At 42.2% G+C, this 19566-nt stretch overlaps 1 protein-coding gene and 1 long non-coding RNA gene across 2 annotated transcripts in view; one reads left to right on the forward strand and one right to left on the reverse strand.

Annotated features, from left to right (window-relative positions):
- ANO4 (anoctamin 4) overlaps window positions 1–19566 on the reverse strand; it is a 377211-nt gene that overhangs the window by 86491 nt on the left and 271154 nt on the right. The window contains exons 9-10 of the mRNA XM_025204196.1: window positions 18054–18098; window positions 11546–11677 (exon numbers count right to left, since the gene is read on the reverse strand). Of these exons, the coding sequence (XP_025059981.1) occupies window positions 11546–11677; window positions 18054–18098 (177 nt within the window). The remainder of the gene's footprint in view (window positions 1–11545; window positions 11678–18053; window positions 18099–19566) is intronic.
- On the forward strand, window positions 10663–18157 carry LOC112550283. The gene is made up of 3 exons (XR_003094033.1): window positions 10663–10895; window positions 14532–14695; window positions 18083–18157. It is a non-coding gene; the product is annotated as an uncharacterized LOC112550283 (long non-coding RNA).

The following is a 19566-nucleotide window of genomic DNA, read 5'->3' on the forward strand; positions in this document are numbered from 1 at the left end:
GCTGCCTCTAACTGCCCTACACTGTGTGGGGGGCTCTGCCACAAGACCCCATTCCCCACCTGCTCTCCCAGCCCTGTCAATGGCTGCTCCACCCAGCCCCAGCTCCTGGTTCTTAAAAAAACCAAAAAACCCCCCCCACATTTACCAGCTGCTGCAGCAGCCACCGGGGTTTTGGGGGCTCATGACAGAACCCCTCCAATGCACTGTGGGGCAGCTGGGATCACCCCCCACTTGGCAGGAGCTGGTGAATGTGGGGCAGCCATTGATGGGGCAGAGAGAGTGGGCAGGGGATGCGGCCTGTTTGATTTGGACATTTGGCTTATTCGGTGGCAGCAGAATCTCCAAATCAGATTCAGCCAAATTGATTTGGGACAGTGATTCAAAACACTGAATTGAATCACTGTCCCCTGAATTGACCGAATCCAAACTGAATACTATCCACCTTGCACAGGCCTACTGCCTATCACTAAACTGCTGCCCGAAGCAGCATCTACTCAGTAATGGAAACCAACTATGAAGTTGAGTAAACGCAACCAAAATTGAGCATGCCTGTAAAACACACAGCCCATATTGGGCAAACATACTGATGGGAACCTACCACAATGATAGGTTAGTGCAGTCCATATGAATAAGATATAGTGCCCATTGCACACAGTCCCCCTCAGTGCTGACTTTTTCTCACCTCATGGTGAACCACTACATTTCAACTTCCTTTTTACTCCCACAGCTGAGCAGAACCTTTCTTTCTTGTTTCCAAGGATTTCTATTTCTTCATTGACTTAAAGGCTAGGGGCAGACATTCAAAAAGCCTGAGCCTGAATTGATTCAGTCTTTGCAGGATAGAGGCAGCCAGCGCTGCACTAGGGGCAGAGGGAGCAGCCCTGCGCAGCCTGCCTAGCCACTTGCATCTCCGCAGCTCTGCACTGCGTCTGCAGCTCCACACTTGCAGTGGGGAAGCCTAGCACTGGACTCTTCAGGAAAGCAGGGAAGGGGATCCCTCCACTCCTGTCAGAGTGCGGGACCTGCACATTGGGGAGTGGGGGAAGCAGCTGGCTCCAGTGTGGGGCTTCCCCCGCTGCAGGTTCAGGCTCAGGGAGCAGAGCCGCAGAGATAAGGCAGGCTCCACTCCCTCCCCCCCCCACAGCATTGGCTGGAACTGTACCTGCACCAAGCAAGAGCACCCTGACCTCCCCGCTTTTGCTGCTGCCGGGTAGCAGGGGCTGCATGCCTACACCCCACACACCCTGCCCAGCTGAGCTCTGTGGTCTTGCTGTCCCTCTGGGCTCCAGCATGGAGCAGAACCTTCCCCTGCCCCCACTCCTGGGCCCAGAAGCAGTGCTCTTGGGCCCAGCAGCATTGCTCTGTTCCCCAACATGGAACAGAGCCCCTCTCTCAACCCTGTGGGACAACCTGCCCAGCATGGCCCTTTTAAGGTGAAGGGGGCAGGGACAAGGGTTAATTCCTCCCTCTGTCCCTTCCCTGCAGCGGGAGCCTGCCAGCTCCAGGGGCCACTGCTGCAGCCCCCTCCCCTCTGCTCCCTGGCAGACAGGTTGACTGCGCCTGTGGTGGGGGAAGAGGGGAAGGAGGGAAGAATTAACCCCCTCCCTGCTCACTTTGCCTTAACGGGGCCATGCCAGCCAGCGTCTCTGCTAGGGCCAGTCCCTGCTCCAGCTACAGAGTGGAGGGGCAGGGTCAGCCCTGCAGCTGGAGCAGAGAGCCCTGCCTAGCCCAGAGAGCATGCTGGGATCCTGGGGGTATCTGGTTTATCTTAAACCAGCAAGGGGTCTGGGACAGACATTGCATAAACTGGTTTGAGCCAGATCAGTTAAATCTGATACTATATTCAACCAGATTTATCTGAAACCAGTTTTGGCCATTTTGCAACTGGTTTATGTGCGCTGGATGTCTGTTCGGTTACAGGTTTAAACCAGTTTCTGATCATTTGGACTGGTTTATGTTTAATGTCTGTCCCTAGCCAAAATGTCTGGCAAAAATCACCAATGTCTATGTAGATGATAAGCTCTGTTGCTTCTCTTGACCTGTCACATGTGATTTGTGTAGCCCTGCCCTCCATGAGGTAGAGCTGGATTAGGCAGCCCTGAGCCTCAGCTGCATATAAATTTTAGAGGATCCCAGGACTCGTGACAAGAACACCCAGTTCCAGACATACATGGGACTAATTAGCACATGGATCCTCTGTTGAGGTATCTAGAGTACACGCATATACTAAGTAGTGCTGGGCTGTGGGATCACCATGGCTTAAAATTAGGGCTGGCAAAAGCTATTAAAAAAATTAATCACAATTAATTGTGAGATTTAAAAAAGTAGTTTTAATTAAGCACAATTATGATCACATAGTTAAACAATACTCAGCATCCCCCCATCCAACAACCTGGAGCCTGTGCACCCTGCAGCTCCTCCCCTGCCACCACCAACAGCGCGTAGCTGGGGTTAAGGCTGTGTGCGTGGGTTCCAGCTGGTCTGGAGCTGGTTCGCTGTGCTGGGCAAGTCCAGAGAGGGCATGGGATGGGCCTTATTTTGCCCACCTCTGGTCAAAATGGATGTGTGTGATTAACGTTTGTTTCTAAAATTAATGCATTAATTTGTTTTGCATTATTCACGTACATTAATCATGATTAACCAACAGTCCTACTTAAAATGCTGTTGGCTCTGCTGGGGCCCACCCCACTGCACTATATGATAAATCATAAGCCTTTTGGCTTTGGATTAATATGCATAGTTTGTACTATGTATAGGTAGGTACAAAAGTGCTGCTTAAACGTGTGTTTATGGAGTACCTGTGCTAAAATTTGCAGTTTGCAAAAAAAAAGTAAAGTTTATCAATTTTGGATGAACAAAGTCTATGGGTACCCATAATAATTTGCACACATGCAGATGTATGCAGATTACTACAGATATGTTTATTTAAAGTCAGTGTTTTCAAATTTGCCCTTTACTTCCACATGCTCACATAGAACAGGGTCTGAATATAAGGGGGTGGGAGGAAAGGGGCCACCTAACACCCTAGATTTATTTTCCCTGCTGTAGCAGTGGGGGTGGGGTGGGGGGGGGAAATTTAAGGCAAATGTCCAATAATTAGATGCTATATCTGGAAAATTATAAGAAATTTATAAAATTTCCATATATAGAATCTAATCATGGGGGAATCAAGTACATATGGTAGTCTGAAGTCATGCAGAAGGCACGGCAGGGTGGCACCTTAGAAACTAACTGGTTCAGAGAGGCATGAGCTTTCACAGGCTGCAGACTACTTCTTCAGATGCTAGGAACAGACCACTACTTAGTCCTACTTTGTCAGATTGACCAGGTTGTTGCCTACAAAAGCTTGTGTCTCTGAACTACTTAGTCTCTAACATACCACTCTGCTCTACCATCTGCCTACCTCAGTTAAATTTGCTTAAGTAAGGACTGAATAAAAGCTTAAGGAATTGGACCATTATATTTACTCTATCAATGCTCTAGAACTTGAACAAACATATGATATATTCCATTACAATCATCATGGAGACTACACACGGAATAGCTGCACAGCTAGGTACTACATATGCAAGAAATTGGAAGTAAGGAATCATTCAACTCAGGAAAGCTAAAAACTGAAGAAGGAGATCAAAGGTACACTAACAATTTTTATAATAGTGCTCAAAATCTGAAATTTGAATTTACATGATTTTTTAAAATCGAGTTTCCAATTAGGGGCACATAAACCCCCACACAACTTAAAAAATAACATAAATCCTTGTTTTAAAAAAAGGCTAAGTATGATTAATACAAAATTTGCATGTGTACAAGGAAAACTGCAAACTAATGTATTTCAAAAGAAACTGTATATCTCTTCAGCTGACGACATGAGTTTAGGGATCCACATCTTTTCTGCAGTGTTGATGATAACACTGATCCCACTATGATCCCTGTACTGCATATAGTGTTTCTTTTGTTATGAACTAAAACATAAGCAAGCCATGCTTACCATGAACTCAGGTAAGCAAACCAACAAAACACCTCCAACACCTTAAAGTAATGTTTTGGTCTTTAAGCATCATCTGTGAGCTCCCTAAGAAAGTGTACAATGCTTCTGATGTTCAGGACCTGGAGTATGTACTGAATAGGTGAAGATGGATTAGAAGGAGAATTTGACAGTAACACACAGTTGAGCAGAATTTGAGAAAGATGAACTAAGACTTCTGTTAAGCTGTTCTGTTGTTACTTCACCCTCACATCTGATAGTTAATGTTGTCCTTCTGTTGCATTCTGATTGGCACCTTGACTGTAAGCTCTTTGTGGCAAGAACTTCTATTTTGCCTTCTTAGTGCCTAGTCATATCTAGATGTCACGATGACATACATCATAAATAAATGTCCACAGCAGTATTACCTAAAGAAGCCTCAGCACTACACCTAGATATTTTGCTTCCTACTCTGCAAGCAGTTAGGGTTGGGAAAGTCCCTAGTAACACTCTTCCCACAAACTGTACCACAGCAGTGAAGGTTTCTTCAGGTAGAAAGGCCAAGTGACAAACACCTTGTTTTGCATCTGACACACACTTTTATTTAACCAATGCTGTATAATGACTTAGCATACCTCTGTGTACCAGCTTTACTTATTTTCAGATATTGCCAGCCTCCAGTACATTTGGTCAGTGCTGTGGGAGGTCCCAATAACATACTTAACCATATTGTCAGGCATTGGAGTTTTAATCTGAGAGAATCTCTTACACAAATGCATTGTTTTCCAATTTTGACCCACGTGGTTAGCCAAAGTTTAGGGCTTGGTGAGTTGTTTGTTATGAGGAGGAACTGAAAATGTAGTTAGGCATCTTCAAAAAGGTCATGTGTATTTACAAAGAGAGCATAAAGTTCTGTTTCCATGAACACAGGAGGAATCAAACAATAGGAAACAGTTTGCTTGCAACTTCAAGTCCCTTTTATCTAGCACTCAACCCAAAAAGCTCCTTTGTTTTTTCTCAGGGGCATGCTCTCAATTCCTGTACAGGATTCCTTACAACCTTCTCTCAGATTCACTGGTCTTTCTGCTATCCTAGATGAACACAATTTAATCAATGCTTTTGTCCCTGTTTTTGCTATATCAGTCATTTGGGAAATCTTTTGGGCCACACAGTTCAGTTTCCACTCAAACCTTGTCATGTGCCTGCATTTTGGTCCTTATTGTTTCAGCTGTCTACTTACACAAAGGAACTAATGGCTTCTTTACATTTATTGTCAATGAAAGGCATTGATGTTAAACCCACCAATTCCAAACAAGGTTTAATGCAACACACAACAGTGGATATACTTACCTGGCTTTTAATTGATACAACTAAAATGCTTCCTTTTCAATTTGCAAGAAATGCAAAAATCTAGAACTCTTAAACTAGGTTTGTCAGGGGACAGGGATGCAGAAGACAAAGAGAATCTAGGAATAATGAACCACATGCCAAGCACTGGAAAGTCCACGTAAGTACTGCGGGCCCAATAGACATCAGGACAGAGGGGTACCAAGGACACCCACCAGAGAGCTGAAATGTTTCTATACTAATGCTAGGAACACGGGGAACAAGCAAGAGGAATTAACACTCCTACTTGCAAACAAAGACTTTGACCTGGTTGGATTAACTGAAATCTGGTGGAACCCTACCCATGACTCGGCAGTAGGCATTGAGGGCTATAGGCTGTATAGACGTGATAGAGTGGGAAAAAGGGGGGGAGGGGGTCGCTTTCTATGTTAAGGAGCAACATGTGTCTTCAGTAACCAAGATGGGATCAGAAGAGGGGCATATTGAGGTACTGTGGGTCAGAATACAAGGGGGTTAGGGTGAAAGGGACTTGGTAATGGGAGTTTATTACAGACAGCCACTCTAGGGGGATGAGCTAGATCTGGAATTCTCAAGGCAGCTCTCAGAGGCAGTACGCTCAAGGGACATGGTTGTCATAGGTGACCTTAACTACCCTGACATCTGCTGCGAGGAGTAGTCAGCTAGGTCCGACTGTTCACGTAGGTAGGTTGTTAACCTGCATACAGGACCTTCACCTAACATAGGAAGTATATGGTCCCACTACGGGAAATGCCTTACTGGATTTGGTGTTTGCTACAGGGGATGACCTGGTGGGAGATCTGTAGATACAGGATAATCTGGGAGATAGTGACCACCAATTGTTAGAATTCACTATCTGACAAAAGGGGGGAAGAAAACTAGTAGGCCAGAAGTGCTAGACTTCAGAAAAGCTAACTTCAATGAGCTCAGGAGGTTAGTAAGTGAGGCACTGAAGGATAAGAGCCTTGGTGAGATGGGAGTCCAGGAAGGGCGGTTGTTCCTCAAAGGAACGATCCTTCGGGCACAGAAGGGGACAATCCCATTGCACATAAAGCAGGGCAAAGGAGCCAAAAAACCCTCTTGGTTAAACAGGAAAATCCAGGAAAGCCTAAGGATGAAAAAAGAGGTATACAGACTGTGGAAACAGCGGGTAGCCACCAAGGAGGATTATACCTACTTGGCTCACATTTGCAGGGAGTCAGAAAGGCCAAGGCAGCAATGGAACTCAGGCTGGCAACTAAAATTAGAGACAACAAAAAGTCATTTTTCAGGTAAACAGGAAACAAAAAGAAGGTGCATGGTAACATAGGACCCCTACAGGACAGGCTATGGCAACTAGTGATGGATAGGAGGGACAAAGCTGAGATCTTCAATGAGTTTTTTGCATCAGTATTCCTGAATACAGATAATGACATATCTCTAAATTGGACTATAGACAAGCATAGGAGGGAAACCAGCCCACCAAAGATTAGCGCTGGCCTAGTGAAGGGACACTTGGAGGGGCTCGACATATTCAAATCAGCAGGCCCAGATGATCTTCATCCAAGGGTGCTGAAGGAATTGGCCAGTGTCATAGCAGAGCCACTGGCAGGACTGTTTGAGCACTCATGGAGCTCAGGACAAGTCCCAGAGGACTGGAAAAGAGCCAATGTGGTCCCTATTTTCAAAAAGGGGAGGAAGGAGGATCCAGGTGACTATAGACCAGTTAGTGTCACCTCTATCCTTGGGAAAAGCTTTGAAAAAATTATTAAGGATTATATTTGTGGGAGTCCAGCAGGAAAAATAATGCTGAAGGGCAACCAGCACAGATTCATAGCAGGTAGATCCTACCTGACAAACCTTGTTTTTTTTTTATGACCAGGTCACAAACTGCTTGGACACAGGAGTTGAGGTGGATGTCATATACTTGGATTTTAAAAAAGCTTTTGATATGGCTTCACATCCCATTCTCATTAAAAAAACAAAGTGGCTGTGACTTAAGTGATTTCATGGTCAGGTGGGTGGTGAATTGGGTAATGGGATGCACCCAGAGAGTGGTAGTGGTAGTACCAACCTGGAAAGATGTGGGCAGTGAGGTCTCCCAAGGCTTGGTCCTTTGACCAGTGTTCAGTATCTTCATCAGTGACTTGGACAAGGGCGTGGAGAGCACTCTGCCCAAATTCATGGATGACACCAAATTATGGGGCAAAGTACGCACATTGGAGGGCAGGGAATGGGTTCAGGAGGATTTGGACAGGCTGGAGAAGTGGGCAGAACAAAATAGGATGCAGTTTAACAAAGACATGTGTAAGGTACTGCACCTAGGGAGAAGGAATCACCAACAAACTTACAAATTGGGAGATGATCTTCTAAGCAGCACAGCAGTGGAAAGGGATCTCAGAGTCATAGTTGACTTGAAGATGTACATGAGTCAACAATGTGATGAAGTGATCAATCACACTCTATCATACAGATGCATCATGGACAGGTCTAAGGAGGTGATACTTCCCCTCTATGTGGCATTGGTAAGGCTGCAGCTGGAATACTGAGTCCAGTTTTAGGTGCTGCACTTCAAGAGGGATGTGAATAACCTTGAGACGGTCCAGAGGAGGGCTACTCATATGCTTCTTCGAGGAGAGATTGAGGGACCTGGATCTCCTTCAGCCTCCGTAAGAGAAGGCTGAGAGGTGATCTAGTGGTCGTCTACAAATTCGTCGGGTGGGAGGGGGGTAGCAAGGGATGCTCTGTTTACCAGGGCACCCCCTGGAGTAACTAGAAACAATGGCCAAAAACTGACAGAGCAGATTTAGACTAGACATCAGGAAGAACTTCATCATGGTAAGGGTTACCAGAATCTGGAATGGACTTCCAAGGGAGGTGGTGCTCTCCCCTACCTTGGAGGTCTTTAAGAGAAGACTGGACAAACACCTGGCTGGGGTCATTTGACCCCATCACTCTTTACTGCCCAGGGCAGGGGGTCAGACTCGATGATCTACTGAAGTCCCTTCTGACCCCAAAAAATCTATGGATCTTGGTTCAGGAATGATACCTTTCATTAGACCAACTAAGAAATTGCAAAAGAATGATCTTTTTCTGCAAGCTTTCAGGCTTAAATACCCTTCATCAGACTCTGGGAAAATTAAAGATGGTAAAAAGTCCCCATAGGTAGGAAATAAACTTGATTTTTGCACAGAGGGAGCTGGAGCTGGAAAATCTGTCCCTCTGGATCCATAAGCGTGTCTCTGTGAGTTGTTCTGAGTCTCTCTTTGTTGTATAGATCAGGTAGGATTCCTTCCCTGGAGTGTCAGATGGCAAGCAGGGAGGTTTAAACATCTTTCTTTTTGTTCTGCAATGAAGTTTAAAATCCCAAATTGGCTAAAATTTGGCATCTTGAATGTTTCAGGGATGTATGTGGTAGTCATGTTGGTCTGAGACACAAAGAAATGCAAAAATCTTGAACTCACAGAGACACTCTCATGGACCCAGAGGGACAGATGTTCCATCCCCAGCTCCCTCTGTGCAAAAATAAAGTTTATTTCCTACCTATGGGGACTTTTTACCATCTTTAGTTTTCCCAGAGCCTGATGAAGGGTGTTCAAGGCTGAAAGCTTGCAGAAAAAGATGGGGTTTTTTTTTGCAACTTCCTAGTTGGTCCAATAAAAGGTATCATTTCTGAATCAAGAGTTCTAGATGTTTGCATTTCTTTTGTCTCAGACCAACACGGCTACCAAATACATCCTTTTCAACTTTACATTTCTAATTAGTCAATGCTTGCTTTCTACAACCAAAAAAGAAAATAATTTAAAAGGCCCCTATAATGCCCTTTTCATTAAAAGAATGTTAACCAACAAGTCAGCCAACTGAAAAAAAAGAGAAGGAAAACCCAACAGAATGGCAAAGCCCACAAGGTCATGAAGGGACTGCAAGAATCATATAAGACAACACTGTGCAGGGGGAAGAAAAAGGCTCTGCTAGTATTTTATCTGTAACAAAATGAAAGGAAAACAAAAAAAAGCAGAGGAGAAAAATGTCAGCTCTGCTGGGAAACAGAGCTTCAAAGTATGAAGTGATATAAAGGAGGTGTCAAACAACAATAAGCACATTAATGAACCTAAAACAGTACTTAATAAAAAGCTTTATATTAACAACTCAAAAACTAACAAGGATAAAGTCAGGGCAAAAATAATCTTCTTGCCTATGTTCAAAGTGTTCTCTCTCAAGCTTCCTACAAAACTTTCTTGTGAACCCTGATTTCTAGCAAAGTTACTAGTAACATTGATCTGGAGGCTCTTGTTCTCTCCTTTTCATTTTTGCTGATTTCAAGCCTACAGAAGCATTTCATACATATTATTTCTCTTTCAATTCTTGTTTGTGCCTAAGTATCTAAAGAGATTGGCTTATGGAGTAGAAATTTGGTGGAAAGAGACATGTTTGTTAACTTGTATCAGGAGGGGAGTTTTGCTAGAAATTATGGAGCTTGGCTGCTGTTTTTGTTTCCTGATTTACAGATATTTTAAATAATGAAAAAGCACCTAATATGGTAGAATTTATTTTATACACTGATATCAGTTGCAGTAAATAAATCATTTACTTATTGAATAGTTCATTCACAATTACATGTTTACCAAAATATATCTTCTCTCTGATACAGGGATAGTCTTGACTGACTTAGTTCACAGGCTGATCTTAACTTCTTCTGTAGTACAGAGTTCTTTTTTGTTAGCATCCTGGTCTGTGCTGCCTATTCAGTGTGCTTCTTTTTATTTCAGTATCTGATTATCACTTCTCATATTGCAAGCACTGAAACTCTCCATAAAGAACTCTCCTCTCCTCCATAATTTGCTTTGGCAACTGTTACTGAAATTGCAGTTCTATTTTGAAAAGTGACATTATGATACTGAGAGTTTCCAAACTGCTAGTTACAGAGCCATTTCCACATTAAAATGAGCTATGTTTACAGGGAGAAAGATGCTTTCTCTCATTGCTGAGCCCTGTCAAGCTGGGTTTTTTCCTCTTATGCACTGTCACTAGCAATAAAGCTTCTACAGGCTAACCTACGCCTTTGGCAATACCTGTTCAGCACTGTGAGAGGGGGGGTCACTCCTAGCTCCATCTCCCTCTGGACTCGCCTGCCACGACTTGGATAGAAAGGAAAAGGAGTGGGATTCAGTAGTAATTTCAGAGCAAGGAATCACTATATGCCACCCAGGTAGTAAGTTCTCACAATGTAGCCTTTATTTCACAGCAGGAGGTTGCAGGGTAACAACAGCCTCGCTAATTACTTCATTAGCGAGGGAAGCCCGCACGACTGATAAGGGAACCCTGCTGCTCCCTCACTGTCTGGATCACCCTTTCAGCATCGTGGCTGTCCCGATAGGGCCAATGGCTTAGTCTAGCTCCTGCTGCCCATGCACCATCCTGGGGACACTCTCGCTCTCTCTCTCTCTGGGATCCCTGCAGAGCCACTTCCTGGAGCCCCATGGTCCTTCCCCGCACTCACCGGAGCAGCTGGGAAAGTAGTTTGCCTTGTAGCTGACCTGCTGTGTCCTCCGGAGTCCTGCAGTCCTGGCATCCTTCTGGATCACAGGTTAGGCTTTTTGCTTTCCCTCTTCTGAGGTCCTGGTAGTCCCTTGTCCGTCCTCCAGTGCCCAAAGGCAAAGTGCGTTTGCCTCACCGCTGGATTTATACCAGCTGTGGCGGGTTCATCACTCTGTCCTTACCCTGGTGTGTAACTCCCTTCACCTGGTAGGGTGCATTCTTAGGTCATCCAAGCCTGAAACTATCTCAGTAACAGGGCTCCTGCCTGTTACAAGCACCACTGTCATCACTACACTGGCATAAGTTTAACTGATTGGCCTTGAAACTAGAGTTTAGTAAACTATTCGTTGATGCTACATAAGAAGTGGAAAAAGCAGTGCTCTCATCTAGAACTGCATTTGCTCTGCATTGATTACTAGGAGAAAAAAGCTGTACTAATTTAATTTAGGTAAATTTATGACCACCTATTGAGAAGGGGCTATTTTTACATGGTCAGTTTCCCAAATACTTTACCATTAGCTATATTTTAGCTTTATCAATACATGTACAAAATACCTGTATTAACCTTCACTGGATAGGGAAATATTACCAACAAAAATACCAATAATCCTTAATATCTGCACTGAAAACTAGATTTCTATAAAATTCTTTTGGAAAGAGATATTTTACTTTAAATTTAAGATTTAACAGAATACTCACTGGTGGATCCTTTGTTGGCTGAAAGGGGCAGTGTAGCAGTCATTCTCCTCCAGGTCTGGCAGTGTCTCCTTGTCCAGTTTCATAGGCTTTCTAGGTAACCATCCTCGAAACCTGCTTATTTGTTTCTCGATCCTGCGGTACATGAAAGGGGATATCCAGTGAGATAGCAAGGAAATAGGGTATCCATTATCTACTACATTTAACCCTTACAGAGCACTCAAAAACACAAAATATAAGGATGTGTAATATTTACAGTTATGAAAGAAGCAAAGTGTGTAAGGCATTTCAGAATTCAGACTGAGTTACATGCACTGAATGCAGATTATTAATAACTAGCATTCAGTAGAGTAGCAACATCTTATTCTCTTCCTAACAGAACAGCAACACAGATGCTGCAAATCTTAGTAAAACCCAATAAGCTTCTGGCAGCCCTCAAACTTTCACTTTCTGAGCTTTTTTTGGCTAATTTAATTTAAATTGGGAAATTAATTGACAAACTACAGTGTGCTTACTAAGGGCATGTAAACATTAGGACTGAAGAAACCATTACAGAAAGCTTTGGCAGCACAATCCCAGAAAAATAAATCATCTCACTGCAGTTTTGCATCAACTCATACATGAAAAATATTTCCATGAAAACAAACTGTTTATTTCGTTAATATGCTTCAACTGCAATGTCTTAAGGTAGTACATACTTTATGAAATTACATTACTGAAAGCATATGGCTTGGGAGAAGAAAACAATGCCAGGTCTCACATTTAACAGTCCCACTTCAACACCTGAAAACAAACTGATGCTAAACAAGAGGGAGGGGCATATTTGCAGCATGCTCATAGAAAAAAAGCTCATGCATGCTCAAAAAAAGCAAACCACAGATGCACATACCAAGATTGCAGATGATTGAGAGTGACATCTTAAAATCAAAAGCAAATCTGAACTAAATATTACACAGAAAACGTGGAGTAAAAACACAGAATTTTTCTCACAAACTATATTCTTCTCTCAAAAGCACCTTGGATTTTACCACCCTAACCAGAATTTTCGCCCTGTGTAAGGCCTGGGTTTCTATAAAGACTCACCCATCATGGAACTATTCACGTGCCTACAGTTAAACACTATGGCCATTTGTACACACCACAAAATTGGCCTTTCAAGTGACTTAATGCCCTTCTGCACTGCTTTAATGTTGCAGCTGTTTGCACATGTCAGCGGCGTAATGTGCATTAAATGACTTTGGGACGCAGCAAAATAAAACACGTCCAAGGTGTTTTAGTTTGCTACCTTACAGCAGTGGAGGGACACACTGGGCTCTGTGCAGCTCAGGGTCTGTGAAGGCAGTCCATACAGGCAGGCTCTGCTGAAGGAAAAGAAAAAAAAAAAGCGGCCTGGTGCTTCCCTCAGTGTTTGTGGTGTCTCCCAGGACTGCCTGAGCTGGGTGCCTGCAGGTGGGTACCAGTGCTGCTGTGGAGTGAAGGAAGCTCACCCTCTCCTCCCCTTGCCTGAGATGCAGGTAAGGATCAAGCCCGACCCTTGTGTACATGCCATGAGGGTTTACTTTGCCCCAAACAATTGAAGCATTGTTTTTAAAAACCCACTGCTTCAATTTAGGGAGAATTAAATTGAAGTACCCCCCCCGTGGCATGTACAAATGGCCTAGGTAAGTACTTTGAATCAGGCCCTCCGGTGCCAGTCAAGCAACAGCCTCTGAAGTCAATGGCAGTCTTTTGATTAAATAAAGTTTGGAAATATACCTCTCTCTCCTCCTTTCACCAAAATCAGCCAAACAGCTTCATAATCCAAATAAACCTTATTGTGATGTCTCTGATGTCACCGTAACTCAGTAGGGTTTGAGATAACCCTACCAAAGCATTTGAGGATGTAGGAAACTGATTCTGTATTACTGCATGTGCTAGTTTAAAATGGCACATGCAGTAATAAAATTGTCTTGGAAAGTTCTACCTGTTCTCTGTGATTCTGAAATGTAGAGTCTCTTTTGTATCTGATAGAGAAACACTGGAAACCATAATTTACAGTTTGTTTTTCAATTTTTAAACAAATTAATTCTGACAGTTTTTGTGCTATTTGTGTAAGCCCTTGGCACAAGTATTCTAACAGATAAGTTTGCAGTTGGGGCTACTTGTTAAAGTAGGACAATTTGTGTCAACATAGCAAAGTATTAACAGAAAATACATTTTAAATCCTTAATTCTGAGCAGCCTCACAATTCTAACACTTGCACTCAGCCAATCAGAAAATAGGAAAAAAAATCATAGAATCACAGATCATAGAATCATAGAAAATTAGGGTTGAAAAATGAGGGTTATTTAGTCCAACCTCCTGCTCAAATCAGGACCAACCCCAAGTAGATCATCCCAGCCAAGGCTTTATCTAGCCAGGTCTTAAAAACCTCCAAGGATGGAGGTTCCACACCTCTCTGGGTAACCTGTTCCAGTGTTTTACTACCTTCCTAGTGAGAAAGTTTTTCCTAATATCCAACCTAAACTTCCCTTGCTGTAACTTGAGACCATTGCTCTTTGTTCTGTCATCTGCCACCACTGAAAATAGCCTAGCTCTATCATCATCATGTGATGGTTGCACAACTCTAAAGTACTAAATAAATGCACAGTAACGATTGCGCAGTAGTGCCTCATGTAGATGTGCTCACTGATTCTGAATAAACAAACCCATATCGGAAACTGGGACTAATTCAGAAAATTCACACACAGAAAAAAAGGGCTATTTTAGTGGACTAGTAAGCCGTCATTTTTTTATTGTTATTCTAAATTAATGGTGGGTGGCCTCCTAGAGTGGAAAGAGCAGGTCAAAGAGGAACAAGCTAGAAATTTGTTATAAACCATTCTCTCTTCTATTTTGGGTGACCAGTTTTTTATTTGCTGCCCCCACACAGCAATAAGAGAAGTTTCCAGCTGTTAAACAAAAATTTCTTAGGGAATGTATTAATCTTCTATGTCCCTCTCCTCTTCAGTGAAGACCATGGAAGCCATAATGCCAGAGAATAAGGTCAGAGTTGGAAGAGTGCACACCTGCTGTGAAGGTGCAGTGCCTCTAAGAGAAGGCCTTCAGCTCCAGGCCTGTACTGTGCAGAAGGGCACCTCAATGCTATATGAAGGATCAAAGCTTTGCTCTGAGGTATTCTCCCCTTTCACTGACTCTCTTCTATTGAAAGGGGCAATTAAGCCTTTCAGTATTACACTTTGTTTTTTGTTAGTGAAATTGGGGAGGGTTTGATAAAGAACTGTTTCAACACATTCAGTGACAGGCTTATATATTTAGTAAAATAATCTGAATTCTATAAACTGTTAATACACTCAAGAATCTGTAGTCCTCTTCCCATTCATCCTGAGACCTAACATGCATATTTGAGGTATGTATGCTGCTGGTTTATCACAGCTTGCACAGAGCACTTTTTCATCTTAAGAACATGTTGACTTCACCATGAGCTTATTTGAAAATTGACTGGCTTTTGTCATTACAACATTCATATTCCTTAGTGGGCCCTGTGGACTTGTTCGTTCCCTGCTGTTGCATATGCTACACTACAAGAAGTGTAGAACATGTTTCATTTTGAAGCCAACTCTCCAAAGCAAACTATTTCCATCCTTTGAAAAATAAAAATGATTAGACCCTCAGAAGATGCCTCCAGGCTACTTTAACATGGTCATAGGCACTGATGCAGATTTTAAACTGTGCTGGTGTCTCTCTCAAAAAAGCAGGAAGAGGCAGAGTATTGGCACTAATACACAGATAGACAGAATTAAAACATATTAGGTGTGTCCAGATTAGCACAGACATTTGTTTCCCTGGGGACACCTTGTGCCATTGTTATTTGTTCCTGGGGAATGCCCATGCCACGTGTGCTCTCATGTGAAGCAGGTTATCCCAAGTGGGTTAGGGGAGGCTGGGGCCAGCAGCTGGGGTCCTGGGTGGCTTCTGGGACTGCAGGCATGGCTGGAAGCCTAGCCAGCAGCTGGACTGTGGCTCTGGCTGGCTAGGCTCCAGTTTTGGGTTGTGCATGCTGCTGCCATGTGCACTGCCCCACTTTTTTTACCCTGGGATCTCCTGGTGTCAAACTCCCCACAAACCATGCTGCAAAGTAACAGCACAGGGAACACCTGCATGTGTGGTGTGTGGTGCCGCAGACAGGTCTGCGGTGCCACATACCGCATATCCACGCTCATCTGGATGCACCCATTGTGTTTCACTGGCTCTAGGTGTGTCTACACGTGTATTTACGCTGGCTTAAATTTGCTATGCAGTAAGTTACTGTGCAGTAAGAGGGAATAGGCCAGTGTCTACACATTCAGGCACTAAAGTGCATTAATGCTGTATGTGGACTGACTTGGGACTAAGGTTAGTCCCAAATCATTCCACACATACAGTGTTACTGAGCAGTAAGGCGTCTACACATGCACAGTAACTAATTGGGCATAAATTTGATACTTGCATAATGCAGGTATCAAATTTACACTCAAGTCAGCATAAGTTGCCATATTTCCTGCGCAGAAAAGGCATGCACATGTAGACACCCTCCCATACTGAACAGTAATTTCAGTAACTGCGCAGTAGATGTGCATGTGTAGACATGCACATAGATTGAGGCTAATTCATGGCTCATTAGACAAATGTATAAACCTGGCAGGTCTCTGTAGAAGCCAAGAGGTACAGTATGGGAAATTTTAAAGAATACACCACTGTATAACTGTTGCACTCTTCTCTTTCCTGCTGCTAAAAAAATGCAGTAAACAGGCTATCAGGAATTTGGAAAGATTCAGGGACAGTTAAGTATTGAAAACTTAAAATTATTTGTATTAACTGTTTTTAAACCAATCAGTCACTGAGGAATTAAAATATATAAGCAACATATTCCAGCTGAGACAAGCTCAAGTCATGTTAGGTTGGCCAGAGCAAGCATCCTCCTAGTTTATTTGATATCGACAAGGAAATGGTCATGACAACTAGGGCTTTGTCCATCTATAACTTATATGATTCTTTACTAGGAACAGGTGCTCATTGACCATGCCTCCAGTTTATGATGTGCAGTTTACACATACTATGAAATCATAAACCATGAAATGTGAGTAGCCTGTAGTTTCCAATTTGGTGAGACACATTTAATTAAAAAAATTAGCACCTGCTTAGGTCCTCTTAGTACAAGTGATCAAGAAAAAAGCAACTTCGTATATCTAAAAAAAATGTGGTTTCAGATGCACAGTAACTGCCTACTTCCTGCAGCTTAGGTAGGATACGGAGACTTTTAAGGCACTTTGTGGCTGTATACCTTCCTGTCTGATATTTTTCCACTTATTCTTTCAGGCTGTGCATTGGTTTAAAAAAATTGCTGACTATAAGATTTCAAAGTTAGTAAGCCCCAAAGCACTTACTCTGGGGTACGCTGAGGAGAGGAACAGTAACCAGCTTTAGGAGAGCTCAATTTATAGCGTATGCCCATGAACAAAATTTCTCTTTTCATCAGAGAGATCAAATGCTACATACCAAAAAATCATATGTATGCTATCATATTGGAGTAATGTTGATACTCTCATATTACCAGAAGGATACAGTGGGGTATTTAATACAAAGTACAAAGATTGAATACTGATCTTAACAAGTCCAGATCACTTTGGCAAATTAGTTTTACCTGTGGATATCAACAGAAACTGCAGTGGAAAGCACCTATTGTTCTAGCATATGAGTTTTCAAAAACATTCTACGCTGGCCTAACTCAGCATCCATTAAAATTAATGGAAGTTTATCATTGACTTCAATGCAAGAAAGTAAATAAATTGCTGAGTGTACTTGAAAACCCCATGAACAGCATCTTAGCATGGAAAACCATTAAGTGGATTGCCCTTTGCCAGGTTTTACATTATTCCAAGATTTTTGGAGACACTTTGGACCAAAGAAATGTTTAATCAAATCAAAAGAGTGAAAGTTCTGGATACTGAGAGCCTTTGACTGTTTTATAAATGAGGTAAAAAAGACAAAAATGCAAATACATCTTAAAGATATTTTGTAACTGAACAGAAGTGCTTCAAGGTTAAAACTTTAGGGAAACAATCCTTTATCTATTGATTTCTGTGATGTTATATCACAGATAAATTTGCTTCGTGGCCTTTTTATTTACCTGTAAAGCACTATGCACAGCTACAGTATAGGAAATAACTAATTTCAACACCACCATAAGTCAGGAAGGGTGCACTGTAAAGGAGAATAATTTATAACAGATTACAGTAATATTTTAACCCCCCACCCCCCAAAAAATAAAAAGTTTCTTCTGCTTTAAAAGATCCCACTAATTTGAAAGATGTTTCCTTATACTACAATGGGACACTGATAATTTCTTTCAAATATACTTTGAAGGTATGGATTTACAAGCCTAGTAAAGCACATGTATGTTCATACCTGCCCTTCCAATATGAACTTTACCATTCATTTATCTATAGATCAATATTGACATAAAATATGCCAGCTAAAGTGTTTTACTCACCTGTTCATGAACTTGTATCTGCGATGCAGGTAATAGATTTTTCTCCTGGAAGAACAGCAAAAATGAAGCCAGTCGAGAAGAAAACCCATCGTCAGTTACAGTATGAACTAGCAAGGAAGGAAAGGAGATTGAAGATAGAAGCCTGTAAGAGGTGGAGGAAGAGACTAAAGAGAGATTAACAGAACTGTCAAAGGAACCCAAGACAAATTTTGCCATTGGTTGAATTGCATGAAGCTAATTTTTTGACTTCCTTCTTCTTTCAGCGATTATAAATGTGTGGATGTCAGGGACTTAGAAACAGATCCATGTCAAAGAATTCAGTAAATGGATGTAAATTTTTTACTGGGTAAATGCAAATATGAATAAATTAAACTATGTGCTTTTCACATCAATAGTTTAATCATTAAAATTGGACTTGCAAAAATGATATGCTATTTAAACAGGGGAACATTTAAAAATGCAGTATAATAGTAACTAAATAACTAAGATATACCCTCACATGCAGTACATATTGGGACAAATGGTGGATATGAGGGAAGTATCCTCCTAAACAGATGGATATTTAGATTGCACAAGCAAAATCAATACGTGCTTGGCAATCAATATGTGCTTGGCACATGGCCCAATGTGCAGCCAGTCTCTCCACCCCTCATACAGGCATGGCTTATTTCAGTTGAAAGTAGAATAAGCTGTGTGGCACTGGGTATGTGTGTGAGGGGCCAGTAAGCAGTCAGACAAGTGCATTGCACTGGATTCTTTTGGCCTAGTAGCAGATTGCTTCTTTATGCTTCCTGTCCCAAAAGGCCTGCAGAGTGATCTCCCTATCAGGTTTGGGTGGAGCCAGATTCCACCCCAATTTCCAGTTGCTCATCTCTTGTTGTTCAGTTATGCAAAGTACCTCTAAGAATTTTGCCCGTTCTTTCAGAAGAGAAATTGAATCTTAAAGCCATTCAAACCTCTAGGGTCTTTTCAGGTGTGAATTTGTTAACCATATATCTTACTGCAAGATTTGGATGCCTTATTGAACTCCAGTCCCCTGCTCCTTAAGTCTGACTTTTTTGTCATCCACTGGAGGTCATTATTAAATCAAGGTGGTTTCTATGTATTCTGAAATGTTCCATCATTTAATGCTGATTTATACCAGTTCTGTAAAAGGAAGGGTTCATACCACACAACTCATTCTGCATATTTATCAATATTCTAAAATAACATAGCAATGCCCATGAGTGACCCAGAAGAAATTGTTTGGCAAGTTTCTAAAATAAAAGTTGTATTGCTGCTTTAAACCACAGAGATACAAAAAAGGGTTACTGATCTGGGTTACTTTCCAGAATTCAGAATTTAAATAATGTTATATAGTTTCAAAATCTTTATCATTCAGAGTGTGGACTAAGGATGAGCTTTTCAAAACCATTCAGTTTTAATCTAACTCTGCTCCTACTGAAGGCAAATGTTCATCATACCCCCACTGAACCCAGGGCTTTGGAAAATTCCACTCATGCTCTTTTGGATT

The sequence above is a fragment of the Alligator sinensis genome, unplaced genomic scaffold (genome assembly GCF_000455745.1).
Source record: "Alligator sinensis unplaced genomic scaffold, ASM45574v1 scaffold154_1, whole genome shotgun sequence".
Taxonomy (NCBI): domain Eukaryota; kingdom Metazoa; phylum Chordata; order Crocodylia; family Alligatoridae; genus Alligator; species Alligator sinensis.